The sequence below is a fragment of the Salminus brasiliensis genome, chromosome 12 (genome assembly GCF_030463535.1).
Source record: "Salminus brasiliensis chromosome 12, fSalBra1.hap2, whole genome shotgun sequence".
Taxonomy (NCBI): domain Eukaryota; kingdom Metazoa; phylum Chordata; class Actinopteri; order Characiformes; family Bryconidae; genus Salminus; species Salminus brasiliensis.
The window spans coordinates 36,945,287-36,965,851 of NC_132889.1; the positions used below are offsets into that span (position 1 = coordinate 36,945,287).

At 43.1% G+C, this 20,565-nt stretch overlaps 1 protein-coding gene across 1 annotated transcript in view; it reads left to right on the plus strand.

The window, feature by feature from the left end:
- The window catches only part of syt3 (synaptotagmin III), a 76,465-nt gene extending 55,933 nt beyond the window's left edge, over positions 1-20,532 (plus strand). Inside the window, exons 9-12 of the mRNA XM_072693588.1 lie at positions 981-1,152; positions 10,617-10,746; positions 11,310-11,400; positions 13,533-20,532. Of these exons, the coding sequence (XP_072549689.1) occupies positions 981-1,152; positions 10,617-10,746; positions 11,310-11,396 (389 nt within the window). The 3' untranslated portion in view covers positions 11,397-11,400; positions 13,533-20,532. The remainder of the gene's footprint in view (positions 1-980; positions 1,153-10,616; positions 10,747-11,309; positions 11,401-13,532) is intronic.
- The last annotated feature ends 33 nt before the right edge of the window (positions 20,533-20,565 follow it).

A 20,565-nucleotide genomic window follows, 5' to 3' on the forward strand; every position in this document is an offset into this window, starting at 1 on the left:
CTTCAGGTGTGTAGTTAGATTACCTCCATCTCTCAGTGCTGATCAGTGTCGTTTTCATGGGGTGTCCTAAACCTACCTGTATGTAGTAATGGTCTATAAGCCTAATCTCAAGCATAACCTAACAGTAGATCGTTTTGTCGGTCTGATCTTACTATATTAAGTCTCGAAAGTGAAGAAAAACACGCACAAATACACACACGCCTCATTATTATTATCTCAGACATCATTAAGGCCCAGACATGCACCAGCCTTAGATCATTACCAGCCTAACACCAGCCGACACTCCAGAAAACCAGAGGAGGAATAACACCGAGGGTCACAAAAACACATCCAGCCTGAACTCACCAGACCAGAGAAAGAGGATCTAGATGTCACAGGGCTGTTGCGTCATGGCGTTGACATCAGAGCGTGATGGATGAGAGACAATTGCAATCAGCGCTGGTTAATTTAATTATCATAGGCAGCCTCAGACTAATGAAATAATGAATTCTCTCGGAGGACGCAATTATGCAGCATTATCACACTGCTCCCGCTGATGGGATGACATTCAGAAGGAGTGCCATTGTACTCTTTACTAGACCGGTCATGCTAGCCACTGCTATTGTTAGTGCTGTTAGCGCTATTAGCATAATTAGCGACACCTCTGCTTGCGATAACATTCGTTTTATTGGCATTTTGCGCTAAGTGCGGACCAGGCTCGCTAGGCTGAGGCAAGGACGGGGAACTCGAGACATTTGGGCTGAAGTTCTGGGGGGCATGGAGGCTTCGAGCTGATGGAACCCAAAGCCAGACCCAAGCAGAGGTTGAGCATAAGTGGGACTATCAGGAGGAGCAGGGGTGGTGGTAGGGGTGGTGTGGCAATTTCGGAGGAGGTTGGGCGTGGGCATGGTCCTTCTCCCAAACTTTTAGCTATTACTTTTAGTCTGTCTCTATCTCGCTTTGACTACTAACTACCTCTCTCTCTCTCTCTCTGTTTCTAGACCCGTATGTGAAGGCGTCTCTGATTTGTGAGGGCCGTAGGCTGAAGAAGAGGAAAACCTCCATTAAGAAGAACACTCTGAACCCCACCTATAACGAAGCTCTGGTCTTCGATATCCCCAACGAAAACATCGAGAGTGTGTCCCTAATCATCGCCGTCATGGACTATGACTGGTACGCTCACTTCTGAGGCTGCAGGCCGGAGGTTACACTCCTTCCGTCTGTTTCTGAGTCCAGAGATACACAGCAGAATGATGGTCTCTTAGGTAACTGATGGTAAAATACTGACCGGACGCTTTATTAGAAACCCCTTGCTCGTAGCTCCGCCTTGCTGGTGTTTAGTTTGAGATCGTAGCCCATCTGGTGATGCTCAGCTTGTGTTTGCCATCCTCGAACCCTTCACCAGACTCTCATTTCTGACTGCAGAGCTGCTCTTGTCTGGGTGGTGGTCCAATTCTTTAACCTACGATGACTCTGACCTGTGTATAACCTTAGAGTGGACTGGGCTTAATGAAAAGTCATAAAGTGGACTGGGCTATTCTGCTTGGGGAGTTGTAGTGTGGACTGGGCTACTTTGTTTAAGGAGTCGGAGGTGAACTGGTCTACTCTGAAGAGTCGTAGAGTGGACTGGGCTACTCTGAGAAGTCATAAAGTGGACTGGGCTACTTTGTTTAAGGGGTCAGGGGTGGAATGGTCTACTCTGAGAAGTAAAAGGGTGGACTGGTCTACTCAGAATAGGAGAGTGGACTGGTCAATTTAGAATAGTGGAGTGGACTGGTCTACTCTGAGGAATCTTAGAGTGGACTGGTCTACTCTGAGAAGTCAACGGGTGGACTGGTCTACTCAGAATAGGAGAGTGGACTGGTCTACTCAGAATAGGAGAGTGGACTGGTCTACTCAGAATAGGAGAGTGGACTGGTCAATTTAGAATAGTGGAGTGGACTGGTCTACTCTGAGGAATCTTAGAGTGGACTGGTCTACTCTGAGGAATCTTATATTGGACTGGTCTACTCTGAGGAGTTGTTGAGTGGGTTGGTCTACTCTGAGGAGTCATAGAGTGGACTGGTCTACTCAGAATAGTAGAGTGGGCTGGTCTACTCTGAAGAGTCTTAGATTGGACTGGTCTACTCTGAGGAGTTGTAGATTGGACTGGACTACTCTGAGGAGTCTTAGATTGGACTGGTCTACTCTGAGGAGTTGTTGAGTGGGTTGGTCTACTCTGAGGAGTCATAGAGTGGACTGGTCTACTCAGAATAGTAGAGTGGGCTGGTCTACTCTGAAGAGTCTTAGATTGGACTGGTCTACTCTGAGGAGTTGTAGATTGGACTGGTCTACTCTGAGGAGTCTTAGATTGGACTGGTCTACTCTGATGAGATGTAGAGTGGGCTGGTCTACTCTGAGGAGTTGTAGATTGGACTGGTCTACTCTGAGGAGTTGTAGAGTGGGCTGGGCTACTCTGAGGAGTCTTAGAGTGGACTGGTCTACTCTAGGGAGTTGTGGATTGCACTGGTCTACTCTGAGGAGTCTTAGAGTGGACTGGTCTACTCAGTTAGAATAGTAAAGTGGACTGGTCTACTCTGAGGAGTTGTAGATTGGACTGGTCTACTCTGAGGAGTTGTAGAGTGGGCTGGGCTACTCAGAATAGTAGAGTGGACTGGTCTACTCTGAGGAGTTGTAGAGTGGGCTGGTCTACTCTGAGGAGTTGTAGAGTGGGCTGGTCTACTCTGCTTGGGGAGTTGTAGAGTGGACTGGTCTACTCAGTTAGAATAGTAAAGTGGACTGGTCTACTCTGAGGAGTTGTAGATTGGACTGGTCTACTCTGAGGAGTCATAGAGTGGACTGGTCTACTCTAAGGAGTTGTAGATTGGACTGGTCTACTCTGAGGAGTCTTAGAGTGGACTGGTCTACTCTAGGGAGTTGTGGATTGCACTGGTCTACTCTGAGGAGTCTTAGAGTGGGCTGGTCTACTCTGGGGAGTTGTAGAGTGGACTGGTCTACTCTAAGGAGTTGTAGATTGGACTGGTCTACTCTGAGGAGTCATAGAGTGGACTGGTCTACTCTAAGGAGTTGTAGATTGGACTGGTCTACTCTGAGGAGTCTTAGAGTGGACTGGTCTACTCTAGGGAGTTGTGGATTGCACTGGTCTACTCTGAGGAGTCTTAGAGTGGGCTGGTCTACTCTGAGGAGTCTTAGAGTGGACTGGTCTACTCTAAGGAGTTGTAGATTGGACTGGTCTACTCTGAGGAGTCTTAGATTGGACTGGTCTACTCTGAGGAGTTGTAGATTGGACTGGACTACTCTGAGGAGTCTTAGATTGGACTGGTCTACTCTGAGGAGTTGTTGAGTGGGTTGGTCTACTCTGAGGAGTCATAGAGTGGACTGGTCTACTCAGAATAGTAGAGTGGGCTGGTCTACTCTGAAGAGTCTTAGATTGGACTGGTCTACTCTGAGGAGTTGTAGAGTGGGCTGGGCTACTCAGAATAGTAGAGTGGACTGGTCTACTCTGAGGAGTTGTAGAGTGGGCTGGTCTACTCTGAGGAGTTGTAGAGTGGGCTGGTCTACTCTGCTTGGGGAGTTGTAGAGTGGACTGGTCTACTCAGTTAGAATAGTAAAGTGGACTGGTCTACTCTGAGGAGTTGTAGATTGGACTGGTCTACTCTGAGGAGTCATAGAGTGGACTGGTCTACTCTAAGGAGTTGTAGATTGGACTGGTCTACTCTGAGGAGTCTTAGAGTGGACTGGTCTACTCTAGGGAGTTGTGGATTGCACTGGTCTACTCTGAGGAGTCTTAGAGTGGGCTGGTCTACTCTGGGGAGTTGTAGAGTGGACTGGTCTACTCTAAGGAGTTGTAGATTGGACTGGTCTACTCTGAGGAGTCATAGAGTGGACTGGTCTACTCTAAGGAGTTGTAGATTGGACTGGTCTACTCTGAGGAGTCTTAGAGTGGACTGGTCTACTCTAGGGAGTTGTGGATTGCACTGGTCTACTCTGAGGAGTCTTAGAGTGGGCTGGTCTACTCTGAGGAGTCTTAGAGTGGGCTGGTCTACTCTGAGGAGTCTTAGAGTGGACTGGTCTACTCTAAGGAGTTGTAGATTGGACTGGTCTACTCTGAGGAGTCTTAGAGTGGACTGGTCTACTCTAGGGAGTTGTGGATTGCACTGGTCTACTCTGAGGAGTCTTAGAGTGGGCTGGTCTACTCTGGGGAGTTGTAGAGTGGACTGGTCTACTCAGTTAGAATAGTAGAGTGGACTGGTCTACTCTGAGGAGTCTTAGAGTGGGCTGGTCTATTCAGCTTGGGGAGCTGTAGAGTGGACAGGTCATATGGCACCTAAAGACATGCAATTCAAAATCAAGAGCATTAGCAATATTAGCATCATTAGCATTGATGGTATGAGTTGGGAGCAGATTGCGCTTGTGCCTAGTTAAAATTCCTCCTGCAGTAGAGTGTGTGTTGCCGCTGTGTTGAACACGCAGCCCTGTGCCCCAGTGAGTCACTTTCTTCTCTCTGAACGTCTGCACTGTTTTGCATAGAGACAGACGCCTCATGAATAAACATTATTTATGCTAATGCTAATAGCAGTAATGTCTGTGGTGAGACAGTGTGTAACCCAGCCAGTGTTTTCTTGTCCAAAAAGGCCACCTTAAGTCAAAAAGTCACTGTGTGTGTGTGTGTGTGTGTGTGTGTGTGTGTGTGTGTATGAGTGTGTGTGCTCATGTTTGTGTGTGTTGTGTTTGTGTACTATGTAGAGAAACTATAGCAAAACAGTGCTAACCTTGACAGGAACAGCAAAAATGTAATGTGCCTTTTACCAAAGTTTGTGTTTCATTTTTTTGTGGACAAAAGTATTGGGACACCTGCTCATTCAGGGTTTCCTCTGAAATCAAGAGAATTAAAAAGAGCTGCTCCTGCTTTTGTTGGAGTAACCGTCTCTACTGTCCAGAGAAGAAGACTACTTTCCACTACTATTGGTCGATTATGAGTAGAGCACTGCCATGAGGATTTGATTGTATTCAGCAACATGAGCCTTAGTGAGGTCAGGATGTTGGATGATGATCACCACCCCACCTCATCATCCCCAAATCATCCCAAAAGTACTGGATGGAGCTCCACCACCATCCATCATTCCAGAGAACACAGTTCCTCCACTGCTCCACAGCTCCTCAATGCTGCTGGGGTACTTTATTATACCCCTCTACTAGCCCACGCCTGGCATTATTAGGCAGCATGGTGCCAATAGGGTCATGTTTACTATCTGCTATAGAGAGTTCTATTCTATTGGCAGTACGTCTCAACAGGGACTAGACAAGCTGTGTGTGTGTTTGCACATCTGTGTCAGCAATAGGTGCAACGTAAAGTAGTTAATTAATGTATTCATTAGAAGGGGTGTCATGCCTAGTGGAACAGTGTGCTGTAGAGAGGTGTGTTGTACAGTGGTGTGTAATGGTGTGTTCAGTAGAAATGCTGGTCGTCTGTGTTTGTGTTTCCTGTGGATTTATTGAGGAACAACATCTGGCTCTCAGCAGCGTTGTAGACAATCAGCAGATCAGCTTCTATTTTCAGCCGGTCCTCCATTAGAGGGAAATTCACTCCCAGGTCCTGAGATGTGTGTGTGTGTGTGTGTGTGTGTGTGTGTGTAAGGAGAGAGAGTAAGAGATTTGTTTTGGCCTCCACTAATGAAGCTATCTTCTGTAGCCCACAGATAAATACTGATGAATTGCTCGTAACGTTAGCGAGAGCTGCTCAGCTGCTGTCTGTGATGCTCCCAGGCTTGAACGGCTTAATGGGAAATGAAAGAAGGAAATAATCAAAATAAAAAACAACAAATAAAGCAGGAAAAGTAAAGGAATGAACGAAGAAACAAACAAATAATAAATTAATTCATGAAAAATAAATAAAAAAGAATGAATGGAAATATATCCAGATAAATGTAGAGGGATGAACTCAGTCATGTGATCTAAATAGATTATATAAAATGATCACGTGCTCTTGTGTGCAGTTATGATCTCCATCTGCTTTATTACTCTTCTGCTCAGAACAGTCAGACATGCAGTAATGAAGAACCTGACCAGCCCTCAGACCCTCTATCAGCTGCTTTATCCCCAACAGCGCTCACATCACCAAATTTAAGCAGTGAGTACAAGAGTATGCAGAATATTGCAGTAATGGCCAATCACAGCAGAGTTTGTAGTACTTTCAGCCAATCAAAGAAGATTTTACAGGATTATCAGCCAATCACAGCAGTGTTAATAGTATTTTTTGGCCAATCACAGCAGAGTTTGTGGTACAGACAAACTGAGAATCCAGGAGAAATCCGCTCTGCTTCTGCGCTGGAAGCTCAGTGAAGGCGGTCTGAGATACTGAGGCTTGGTCTGGGAGAAGGGGGCGGGTCTATTGAATGAGTAGGCGAGTCAACATGGTGGACAGTTTTGGCTCCGTTTCTGTAGAAAGGAAGGGAACGGAACCAGGTTTTCTGCAGTCGGTGTGTGAACTACTCTGTGAGATTCCTGTTGGATTTAGTGTGGCAGCAGTATCGGCTGATCTGCCAGCGTTATGAACCATTTTCAGTCTCCGTTGTCGTTGTGTAGATAATGAGGAATAAAAGCTGAAATGGATGGCTGGTGGAAGGCTGCAGGATGAAATGGTTGAGCTGCTGTTTCGGTGTTCCCACTGTGTGGAGAATGAGTTGCACACTGAAGAGATCCTAAACGTCCTCTATTTAACAGCAGCTTCTTCATTATGCTTTATTTCCGACAGCCAGCAGCACAGAGCGCACCGAATCCCTCCCCAAATAGAAAGAAAGAAAAGTAAAGAATAAATAAATAAATAAAGATAAAAGAAAACAAAAGAAAGAAAACAAAACAAAGCAAAAATAAATAAAGAAAAAAAAATAAGTAATAAAAATAAAATAAAGAACGAAAAAATAAATGAAGAAAAAAAGGAAAGAAAATCACACAAAAAAGAAAAAGAAGAAAAGAAGAAGGAAAGGAAAAAATAATAGAAATAGAAATAAAGATAAAAGATTGAAAGAAGGAAAAATAATTAAAGTGGAAATAAATAAATAAAGATAAAAATAAAAGAAAGATAAAAACAAAGAAGGAAAGAAAAGAAAAAAGAAACAACAAATAAATAAAAAATGTGTGTGTGTATATATATATATATGTATATATATATCCAACTAATCTATTAACTAGTCTAAATAGATTGTTTAAAAATGTGGAGAATGAAGAGATCCTAAACGTCCTCTATTTAACAGCAGCTTCTTCATTCTGCTTTATTTCCGACAGCCAGCAGCACAGAGCGGTGTGTGGATGTGTGTGTTTATGCCTTTGTGGGGACTGAATCCCTCCCCAGGATGATGAAACCCGATCATTGTGCGGTTGTAAGGACATTCAGCTGCTTCTTCCCCCAGAACAGCAGCTTTTATTAGAAAAACACGAAGCTACCAAAGGAATATTTCAGCAAAAATAATATTTACACAGTTTATATGTGGTTTCTGATGCTGCACAGCGTGCTTTATCAAAACACAGACTAAACATAGATAGACAGACAGACAGATACAGACAGACAGACAGACCGACCGACAGATAGATAGATAGATAGATAGATAGATAGATGGATACAGACCGACAGACAGACAAACAGACAGGTAGATAGATACAGACAGATAGATAGACAGACAGACAGACAGACAGGTAGATAGATAGATAGATAGATAGATAGATACAGACAGACAGATAGACAAACAGACAGACAGATAAATAGATAGATAGATAGATACAGACAGACAGATAGACAGACAGACAGATAGATAGATACAGACAGATAGATAGATAGACAGACAGACAGACAGATAGATAATGATAGATCCATAAGGATGGTGTGCAGTGGGTGACCATCACTGTCCATGATGGAGAGCAGTTTGTGCAGTGTCTTCCTCTCTGCCACCTTAACCACAGAGTCCAGTTCCACACCAATCACTGACCCAGCACGTCTGACCAGCTGTTTGAGCTTCCTACAGATGTTAAGGGACCCCTGCCTCCTTAGAAAGCACCTTAGAAGGCTCTGGCCCTTTCTGTACCTTGAAGTCCACATTGAAAGCTAACAGTGAGTCCTACAGAGTCAGAGACCACAAGAGGTTGGAGGTTAGAGGTTACTGAACACCTCTAACAGACGTGTGATGATTCAGACAGGGCTTAACTGTAGGGTGACCATACGTCCTCTTTTTACAGAACATTTCATTTGTTAATTTCGTTTATTTGGGAGTTTTTCTCCATGCTGCAGTATTTCCACTAATCCATATGGCAGCCCAACATGATATGCTGGTTATTAAAACAGTCATAATAGAAATATGTCACAGAAACATGAATAGCGGCCAAATCTGATACCACTGACAAAATCTGAGTCAGGTACAGCCCTGTTAGCTTCACAGCTTCAGTGCAAAACTAAAGAACAGCCTAAAGAACAGATGTGCTGTGCTGTGTGTGTGTGTGTGTGTGTGTGTGTGTGCTGCGGAGTAGCTGGAAGTATGAAATGTGCTTCAGTGTGAGCTGTACAGGGAGAGCACTTTGTCTTATTCCCTTCAGCAGCCGTCACTGTGTGTATTATTATAATGTACTAAACCACCAGAAGTCTCTCAGAAGGTCTCAGAGCCTGCTGTTAAAAGTGCAAGATCCTTGAGGAACTTTTGGAGGTTCTTCAGTTTGAAACTGTGTACGAACATCTTAAGGCGCTTTGAGGAACCTTGAAGGAACCTTTTTCTTCTAAAAACCTTCAGTCTGTCTCTAGATGGTTGAAGTGAGGGGTGAAGAACATCACCATCATGGCCAGATCCAGAGAGCTCTCTGAGGCCTTCAGAAAGAAGGGTGGAGATGTTGTAGAGGAGTCTGCAGATGGAAGGGGGTTTAAACAGCCGCTGTTCCACTAAATCCACTAAATCATTTACTACAGCTGACCAGCATGACCAGGTCAGGACGTCCCAGCAAGTTCAGTCCAACATCAGAACCACAGGATGAGTAAAGACGTCTCCGACAATCCTAAAATATCGTCATGGTAGCCGATAGATCTTCACACAGCCGATGGTAAAGTACAGCATCTACAATCAGAAACAGATCACACAGGTCTGCCATAACATAATGTAACTCGGTCCTGCAGATTTCTTCTGTACAACATCCGGAGAATTCGACCCTTCCTCTCTAGAGAGGCCACCCAGGTGCTTGTTCAGTCTCTCGTCACTTCCAGACTTGACTACTGCAACTCTCTTCTGGCTGGTCTCCCTCTGCGCACCATCAGGCCCCTGCAACTCATCCAGAATGCAGCGGCACGGGTCGTCTTCAATGTCCCAAAATTTAGCCATGTCACTCCACTGCTGCGTTCTCTCCACTGGCTTCCTGTAGCTGCCCGCACCAGATTCAAAACCCTGGCGCTGGCCTACAAAGCCAAGAACGGACCAGCCCCTCCGTATCTGATGGCAATGGTCAAAAGCCGATCCGCACCAAGAGCCCTTCGAGCTTCAAGTACGGCTCGGCTCGACCCGCCATCCCTCAAAATCCGCGGAAGACAAGCGTCCAGGCTTTTTTCTGTCCTGGCACCAAAGTGGTGGAACGAGCTGCCCCTGGGTGTCCGAACGGCCGAGTCGCTCGCTGTCTTCAAACGCAGACTGAAGACCCACCTCTTCAGAGAGTACTTGGGCGAATAGTTCTATGGTCGCCTTATTGTCTTGTGTTTAGTAATGTCTAAGCTTGGAGGTATCTTTTGTATTATTAGTCTATTCTAACTAGCTAAGGTTTTTCTTGGGTAAATAGCAAAGCACTTTGTAAGTCGCTCTGGATAAGAGCGTCTGCTAAATGCCATAAATGTAAATGTAAATGTTATGACCAGCTGAAGTGAATAGCACTGATGGTCTGGTTCCAGTGTCTCCTCTCGACTGGTGGGATCTACATATTAGGCAGCAAGTGAACGGTCAGTTCTTGAAGGTGATGGAGGAGTTGAGGCAGGACAAATGGACAAGAAGTGAACTGTGATGTTCTAGACGAGTCAGACTGGGTCAGAACATTGGGTCTTATGGGGTGTTTCCAGTATGCAGCGGTCAGTACCTACCAAAAATGCTCCAAAAGAAAGGAGAACCTTGGGCCACAGATAGCTAAGGGTCATTAATTGATGCTTAATGGACTTAAAGGAAGTTTAATGCTAATGATAGTCTTGGTGCCAGATGCCACAGGAGGCCAGGTGAAGTCCATGCCTTAATAAGTCAGAGCTGATTTGGCGGCCCAAGGGGGATCTGCACAGTATTAGGAAGGTGGTTTTAATGTTATGGCTGATCGGTGGAGCTGGGAAGTATTGAGTAAGCCGAGATATCTATCTCTCTCTCTCTCTCTCTCTCTGTCTCTGAAGGATGTTCGGGGTAATTTCGTGGCCAGGACACAATATTTGTCCTCTCCTCTCCTCTTTTCTCTCCCTCTGTTTGTCTGGGTAATTGAGTAATTGGGAGACACCTCCATCCCTCTCTCCCTCCCTCTATTCTCTCTCCCTCCGCTCTGCTCGCTCTCTTCTGTTTGTCTGTGTAATTATGTGATCTCTCAGCCTCTGTCTGTATAATTACACCATTCTCAAACTCGCTCTCTCTCCCTCTCTCTTTCAGTATCGGTCATAATGAGGTGATCGGGATGTGTTGTGTGGGCAGTGAGGCTGAAGGGCCCGGCAGAGAGCACTGGACAGCCATGCTGGCCAATCCACGCAAACCCATCGAGCACTGGCACCAACTGATGGAGGTAGAGTCTAATGACTCTTCATGACTTTTTTTTTTTATTTAGACATTTATTATTGAAATATATCCTATTTATAATACAATGCAAGTCTAATACGTTATTTGGACAAAAGTATTGGGACACCTGCTCATCTATGGCCTCTTCTGAAATCAAGGATCTTAAAAAATGAGTGTATCCTGCCCTTGTTGGAGTCTCTACTGTCCAGGGAAGAAGGATTTGTATTAGATTTTGAGTAGAGCATTGCTGTGAGGATTTGATTGCGAGGGCAAGACATTGTTGGATAGAGCACCATCCATCATTACAGAGACCGCAGTTTCACAGCTCCGCAGCTCCGCAGCTCCGCAGCTCAATGCTGGGTGGGTGCTAATAGGTTTATGATGTTTACCTGCTCCAGCGAGTCTTATTCTATTGGCTGTCCTTCTCTACAGGGACTAGCAATGGGTGCAACTACGAGTAGCCGAATACATTCATTGGAAAGGGTGTCCACAAACATTTGGACATGTAGTAAAATGCATGAAAAGCTTGCGGTGTGTGATACTTTACTCTTTGTTACTTTGTGCTTTCAGGAGAAATCTATTAACACATACGTGTCGAAGAGCGCTGCAGCCTCACCGAAGCCACACATCGTGGTGGACAGTCCACACTCAGAATAGAGATGTAAGTATGGACATGCTCCGTCAAAATCTTATCGGCCCCAGTGCAAATTATATTATACAGCCTTATCGCCTGGTCACGTTACATATACTGTGAATTTTGAGTGTCACATCCTCTTCAGAGACACACTTCTGCACATTCTGCAGCATCATTACTGCTTACTTACTGAATTTAACAAATAAAAAAACATACAAATACAACTGCGGCATTTGAAAAAGTAGGAATGGCATGTTTAACAGATATAGAATAGAATAAAAATAGCATATTTTTCTGTTAATAAATAGATCTTAGGCCCAAACATTATACAGTACTGAGCAGACATGTTAGGCCCCACTTTATGTAAAGTCATTTTCTGTAGAAGCTCCAGATCCCATCAGAACAGATAAAGCAGGTGAACATAAACCCAGTAAGCTTCTCATTCTGAAGAAAGAAAGTAGTGAGATCTTGTCGGTGAGCTAGTCTGAAGAACAGAGCTCGGCTCCTCCAGGTTTCTCCTGGACGCTCCCCTAGTCCAGCCAGCAACTCACCTGATTTACCAGTGCAAAAAGCCCAGATACGAAGCTGCTAATTACAATTTTCATAGGGGACTGAAACGTCTGCACAGTGCCGGGTCAGAACATCTCCAAAACATCAGACAGGTCTGCAGTGGTCAGTACCTACTTAAAGTGACCTCTGAATCGGTGACAGGGTCATGGGCTCATTGATGCTTATGCTTATATATGTACTGTATATATATATATATATATATATATATATATATATATATATATATATATATATATATATATACACAGCTATAACATAAAAACCACCTGCATAATATTGAAGTCCCCCTCGTGCCACCAAATCAGCTTTACCCTGTCGAGGCATGGGTTCCACAATCTGGCACCAAGACGTTATCAGCAGATCCTTTAAGTCATGTAAGTTGTGAGGTGGGAGCTCCATGATCATCGATGAGCCTTAGGCGCCCATGACCCTGTCACCGATTCAGTGGTCACTTTCGGTTGGTACTGACCATATATATTTATTATTGACTATATATATATATTTATTTATTTACATATACATACACATATACGACATGTACATTTTGTATACACACTATTGCAGTGTCTCAACCGAGTGGGTTTGCTGGTTGCTTTAGGCTAATAATTGAAGTAAGGTGTTATCGTTTTTGTCATTTTTGTTATTGTAAATATCTATGAGTCAGGATCTGCTAATTCTATCATTAAAACAACCCTGTTATTATTTAGGCAAGTGTCAGCAACAAAACTTTATCAAAACTCAGATGTTGAATGAGCTTGAACTCAGGAAAAAAACATAGTGCATCCAACAAGAAAAAGGATTTCACCCATCTTCTTCTATACAGCAATAAAGTAAATGGACTGTACTCATTTAGTGAACATGCACCACCCTAAAGGCTCATTTACACTCCCTTTACGCACAGATGTGAATATGTCCACCGTCCACTAGAGGGCAGTTAAGAGTCAAATGCTTCTGGCACAAATTCTGCTGTTTCTGGTCGTGTATCGCTTGGCTATGTAACAATTGGCTACGTGGCCCTCACAGTCTCCAGTGGTACTGCTCCTTTTCGTCCATATCCACTGTGGCGAAAGGGGCTTTCAGCCTTACGCTTGCTTCAGCTCCACGGGCCAATTTTACCACTGCCTATAGCGCATAGTCCAAATGAGCTCCAGGTGCTTAGAGGCGGCCTGGTGGCATAAGTGCGGGGTCCATGAACGTCCAGCGAATGTGCACAAGCTAAGGACTAAACGTAGAGCATAAATGATAGTCGTCTGTAGGCCGGCAAAAAGCATGTGGCCACTAGGGGGCGTGCGCAAACACACGTACAAATAGAGCCACAGTAAACAGCGCGCTATCTACAGGCGTCTGGCCTGCGAGTGGGCGGCCGGGCGGCTGGGCCTCTGTGTGTAAGTGGAGTCGTTTTTGGGTTCATTGATGTTAGCGTAGCGCCGGCGAAGGAGGATAACATCTGCTCCAGTTCCTGCAACTAGCGCTTACGCAATCAGCAAACACACTCGCGCTTTCACACAGTACACTGTTATAACAGTCTCTCTCTCTCTCTCTCTCTCTCTCTCTCTCTCTCTCTGTCCCTCTGTCTCGTGTGTTCGCAGGTCAGCGTAACGCTCCGAGCTCCAGACGTTCATTCTTTCATCCTTCTCATCTGTGAATAAATAAATCTCTCCATCCAAACGAACGAGACGGAAACGGCGGAAGAAAGACACTGCTAGCTAACTGTTCGGCCTACAGACCCACCACACACACACACACACACAGTGTAGAGGACACACTGAGTAGAATAGACCACAACACGGAAAACACACACATATACATACACACACACATATATATACACACACACACTATAAACACCCTCGTGGAAGGGCATGGTTGCTATGGTATGACCGACCTAAGAGACATTATTAAGGATATATTGGTTTATTCAGGGGAAATATGATGCACATTCCCGAAAAATTTCAAAATCTTAAAAACATAGAATATCTTTATTTAGTTATTTAAACTGAGCCTGAAAAGATCAAAAAGATTTTTAACTTGCAAATGTAATCAGGAGGACAATGAGACGCCTCACTGCGGACCATTAGGATGTGTTTGTGGTTTACGCCTGAGTGTGTGTGCGAGCATGTGCGTGTGTTAGCGTGGTAGCAAGAGTGTGTGGGTGTGCGTTGTAGAAAATTCACTCCAGTAGATTTTCAAATGGGACTCTCTCTCTCTCACACACATGCGCGAGAGTGCGCGCGAGAGTGCGCGCAAGAGTGCGCACAAGAGTGCGCAAGCGCAGGGGGCAAAGGGCATGCCGGAACCCCTTCGCCGCTCTTTTCTCTCGAGAGGCGGACTACTTTCTCCCTGTTGTTCGGATCAGGAGAGAGAAAAATGAGGACGGACCCATTGGCCAAAGCATGTTGCTCAAACCTTGAAATGTGTCCTTCCTGCCTACTGCATTTTTACCACTTCTCTTCCAGGAGCTCATTAAGATCAATTCAATTAAATTAGCGTATTTATTTTTTTAAGCGTTTTCATCATCATCTCCAGTAGGATCCATAACTGTCGTATTTTCATTTTTTCTTAAAAATCCAATCGTAAGCGATGACTGTTCTTGGAGACGGGAACCGGACTATTTTGTGCGAGAGTGTATGTGTGTGTGTGTGTGTGAATGGATGAATGGATGGATGGATGGATGGATGGATGCAGGAATGCTGAGGGGACGTCCTGGCTGGCTGGACCCCTCCGGAGGACTCTGCACAAGAGCCATGCCGGATTTAAAAGGTTGCCATAGGACCCTGTCTAGGATGGAGCCGCTCGGACCCGGACTCGGTCCTTCAGAGGAAAGGATTCTGCCATAGTATTTTATTTTTCTACCATTTCAGGAAGCTTTCTTTTTTCGTTCCCTTTTCTCAGGCCTTTTTTTTTGTTTGTTTGTTTGTTTGAACTTCCAAAAAAAAAAAATAATGAAGAGGAAGACGACAAAAACAAAAAAACAAAAGAGGACATGAGCCCACCCCATCATCATCCTCGGAAGGACACACGTGTTTCGTGCTCCTTTTACTTTTCCGTGTACCTACGTGTTCGTGGGAGTGTACTGATCTTTTTTGTACTGATATGCATTCGTTTGTTTGTTTCCTTTGTGCGTGCGTGTGTGTTTGTTTGTTTGTTTGTTTGTATGTTTGTTTGTTTGTTTGTGCGTATGCCTGTGCGTCTGTGTCTGTCACCGTGATCCTGTGTATGACATGTTTTGGCGCCTCCCCGTACCCCTCGTCCCAGACCTCCCAGACCCCCAACCCCGGGAATATCGGCCTGCTATCAGCTGCTGATGGCGGCGACCGTTAGCCTAGCGCCGCTCTCCCAGCTCTTTGGGCTTGACGCATGTGCAGATGTGAAAGATGTGGCTGGATAGTGATTGATTAAACATTATTAATTATTAGTTCATCAATTACATTTTAATTAATTTCTCACCACAAAATGTTGGGAAGTGAGGGGTTTGTGGATTACAGCTAGCTAGCTAGCTAACTAGCATTAGCGATAGCGTTAGGCAGCAGTAAACAAACAAACAGGCTAGCTGTTATATGTAGCTAATGAATGTGACGTAAGATTTTTCTTTTCTCCAAACGTAAGAATTTAGGCATTTATTTAAATATAAAATTAAAATAAATTCATGTTTTCAGAATTGACATTGATATTTAAATTCTAATCTTCCATTGGCAAATGGCTATTAAATCAAAAAGCTCGTATTTAAATAGATCAACGTTACTGATATGTTAGGGAAAAAAAATAAACATTAAGTGAAAATGTTGATCAAGTCATAACTGAGATAAAGATCCATCAGTGATGTTAGCTGAACTGCGCCGTATGTTATGAGCTAGCCTATTAACTAACATTAAATAACGTTGTCTAGAAATGTCAGCTAATGGTAACTTATTGTTAACTACCCAGCTAACAGTTAACATGTTATACGGATGTTCAGGAACGGTTCTAGGAAAAGGTTCTAGGAAGGTTAGCCTGTAGCGTTCCAGGAATGTTCCTTACTCTACCTTTCCGGTTAGTTCAATTAAATTTTAAATTTTTTTAAATTTAATTTTAATTGTTAGCTAGCACTAGTTAGCCAGATATCAAAGCCTCAAAACCACAGTAAGACCTTTAGTTATATAAAAACAAACCTATATGGAATATATATGTATATTATTTGTTAATATATATTTATAATATACCTTTTACAGATTTTTATAGATATAACATCTTCTCACAACGAAAGTTCCAGATCCAAGTCCGAGCCTCAAAGAACTGTCAACTGAGAGTAGTTTTAATGTTAATATTAACAAAATTGTCAACAGTTCAAAACTAAAAACACAGATACTGATACATAATATTTAATAATTGTGACATAAGATCTTTTTGCCAAACTAAAGAATTTTAATAATATTTTCTGAATTTACGTTGATATTTAAATGCTAATATGTTTTTGTGCAAATGGCTATCGAATGAAATGAAAAGCCCATATTTAAATGGATAAACGTTACTGGTGTGTTGAACATTCAAAAAATCAAGTCGTAACATTTAGCAAACACTTGACTTACCAAAAATTGTTAGCTGTGACCTACCTGTTACTTACATACAGAATATTTCTTGTTTTAACACAGAGAAAAATATACAATCACTCTTAAAACAACATCATCTTAGATTTTAGATTATTTAATATTAGATTATTATTAGATGTTTAGATATTATCTACTTATTTACTATATTTTTTTCATATAAAGATGCTTTTAACTAACATAAACTATTGCCAAGCATGGTCAGCTAATAGTGACTTATTGTTAACTTAGTCATTCTGATGTTAATATCAGTACCGACTAAAAAATCTATGATGACCCTAAAAACCACAGGACCTCAGATACTTATTCTTAGACACTTAGTTCACTGACATTAACATTAGCCAGCAGTAATATCAGCTAATGATAACCTTGTTTACCATTGTTACCCATTGTTACTACTCACCTGTTGTTCTCTCACGATTTACTGAGATGCTGGTATCATGACTATCGGTGATGCTGTATTTGACCCTATTTGCAATGAGCATTCCTGCTAATCAGAGCTTATATTTGTTATTAGTTAGCCACACATCAAAGCCTTAAACCTTAATAAGACCTTTAGTTCTGTCATTTAAGTGAAGTAAAATAACATAAAGTAACATAAAGTAATTACAAACCCATATGGAATAAATATTTAAATAAATATATATATATTCAAAATGTATTTATTAAATATATTTTTGCAATGTATGAATATTAGCAAAACAAATTATCTGTTGAATAGAATATTAAAATACATTTAAAATAAAATACATTTATAATAAAATAATTGGCTAATTAGTATTTTAGTAAATATATATATATATTGTTTTGCTTCTGGGTTTATACATATTCTATATTATAATATATTTACAATTTTGTATTATTTATTTATTTTAATTAATTAATTAATTAATTTTTTTTTTTTTTGGGGGGGGGTCCATATATGAATTGTAAACTCTCATATCTGGTTATTATTAGACTTTACAATCTTTCTGCACAGTCGGCACTTTCCCCTTTGCACATGAGTCAAGAGGAGGCGTGAAAGTGGTGGAACGGGCTGAGAAAATGGACCTGCAGCCTTACCATATTCCCTGACCGCTGAGCCTGATCCTGAACCTGATCCCCATTTTCCTACTCCCTCCCATGGTGCACTGCGAATCTCGTTAAATGGAAACATGTCTTCTGTCCTGTGTGTTTGGAGGAAGCGTTTCTCCAGTAGGACACAGTCATCACACTCAGTACAGACGGTGAAGTGTTGTTGACGCTAATGCACTGCCCCCAACGCACCCCCCCCACCCCCCAACCCCTACCCCCCTGTCCAGCCGTCCTTCACTGGGAAGCGCCGTTAGCTTGCTCCGTGCTCCTGTGTCGGGTGTGTTCTCCTTTTTCCTAAATGTGCTGTGTACGTCAGAAGGGTGAAATACAGTGGCCACGGCTGGGAAAGGAAGAAAATGGTGGGACACGTTTTTATAATTGCTGTTAAAAGAGAGGAACGAGAAAAAAACAACAAAAAACAAACAAAAACAAAACAAAGACAAACAGCTTAACTACATTTCGTTAGCCTGAATGTGACGACCTTTCCTTTTCCAGACATTCCTTACGAACAGAGACGGAGGTGGAGTTTTCCTTCATTTTCATTTGTTCACTGTTGAAGTCATTGCTGTACGACTGCGAGATGAATGTCCGTGAAGGTTTATCAGAACGTCCAGGTCACTGACCTGACCCAGCCATGCTCGGTGTGGGTGCATTCCTTCATAGCAATGTGCCAGGTTGGACAGGCTTTGTGTTTTTAAGGGGTGTTCGAACTGAAAAGAGCTAACTCTGTGTCAACGGTGGCAAATCCAGGTCCGAAAAGTAACAAATCCACCCCAGAATTTGGTACTAACTGCTTGTGGGCAGCCCTGACCCATGGTGGCACTGGTGTTACCACTTATCCACCACTGGACACACTCTCTACTTGCTGTTTGACCATACGTTCACATAGACAACCAGCTACCGCCGTAAATGTAACCGTTCACGTTGCTACGTGTGTTACTGGAGGCTTCCACTAGAGGGCACACCAGAGAACACTGACTCTAAAGAAGTTCCAGGTTTACCTAATGTAAACAAGGCGACTTTCGAGGAGATCTGCCTTTGGATAAATCTGCAGTCACGACAGAAAGACGACAACAGCGTATTGCCTCTGACAGATAGCAGGCCAGATCTGTCAAACATGGTGGAGGTACTGTTATAGCATGGGCATGTATGGCTGTCAGTGGAACTGGGTCACTGGTGTTTATTGATGCCGTTCTGCTGATCTGCTTTCTACTCAGATTCAGTCAAACGCTGGCCTGAAATGTGAAAACTCCCACAATACGACTACGCTAATTCCTTTTAGCCTCTCTGTGAGATTCTAGTAGTATGTTAGCGCTAAGCTAACGGCAATGCACTTTACATTTCTGGGGCTTTTTCTAGATTAATCAGCTTGATCTGAAGCTTGTAACAGACATTAGCAGATATGTGAGGGTGTATGTTGCACTATTACAGTAAAGATACTTTCAGTAGAGTTCTACTTGTATCTAGAACCTCCAGAAGGTCTAGAATGAACCTGGAAAGAGAAGATCCCACCCACTGTAAATCCAAACAATCATTATTGCTTGGTTTTTCTGGAGGTTAATTTGAGGTGCAAGGCCTCAGTTCTGCTCCTGAAGGCCTAACCAATGGGAGAGCTCCCTTAGCAGTATCTGCCCAGATACCACCAGAAACGTCCTGATTGGACAGCTTTCCGTTTGGCAGTTCAGAATTTAACCCTTTTGTTGCCAACCAAAACGTAACCATAAGACCTGTACTGCGATTGTTTTCTGGCTGAATAGGCTTTTGCTGCTTGTCGAACCTTGCAACCGTTGCTATGAAAGAATGTGCGGTCAGGTCCATAAGTATTTGGACAGTAGGACAATTTGTGCCATTTTGCCTCTGTAGACCACCTCAGTAAAATTGAAATTGAGGAATCAAGATGTAGCAGTGTAGACGCTCAGCTTTAATTCAAGGGGTTTAACAAAATCCTTTTCACAGGTTCAAAAGTAATTGGACACTTCATTGCTAAGCAGCTTCTTGGCTAGGTTTGGCCTGTTCCCTTTATTACTTCATAACAAATTAAGAACAAAAACAGTCCAGTGCTGAATTTGCATTTGCCAGCTCCTGAGAGCTCTCCATTGGTGGCCCAAAGAGGTGTTGATGCAAATGAAGGAGGTCAACATTAGGCTAAAAAAACAAAACAGACCCAGGGAGAGCAGAAACTTTAGGAGTGGCAAAAATGAAGACCAGGACAGATCTGTCAAACATGGTGGAGGTACTATTGTGGAATAGGCATGTATGGCTGCCAGTGGAACTGGGTCACTGGTGTTTATTGATGACGTTCAGCTGATCAACGTAGCAGAGTGTATTCTGAAGGGTCCAGAGCTCTACTGTCTGCTTAGATTCAGACAAGGGCTGCAAAACTGATGAAGGCGTTTAAACTCTGCAGATGAATAATCACCCAAATCATACATTGACAGCAACCCAAGAGCAGGCCAGGAATGTCTTCAGGGAAAAGAGTGGGAAGTCACCTGAACTTAACTGTAATCGTGGCTGTAGTAAAGGCCCAAGGAGGGAAATGTGTTAGTTTGTCCAAGTACTTTTGACCCTGTAGAGAAAAGGTTGTGATTTCTAAACAGTTAAAGTGATACTGTTGGTAAGTCTGGAAGTTTGATCAGATCTTCATTAAAAATCCATTGATTGGTGATGGACATCGGCACAATTAATTAATTAATTAATGCAAATTAGGCCACTGTCCAAATATTTACGGACCTAACTACATGTGTTACTGTTACAAAGACCTTGTAAAGGAACTTGAGGAACCTCTTAAGGTGCTTTAAGACACCGTCAAGAAAAGGTCCTTGGAAGAACCCAGTCTTGAGATAACTTCAAGACGTTCCTCAACGCTGGAACCCAGATTCAGACGAGATCTTTGAGGAACTGAGAAATCCTCAGAGGTGGCAAATCCAGGTCCAGAAAGGAGGTGGAACAATCCAAGACCACAGGA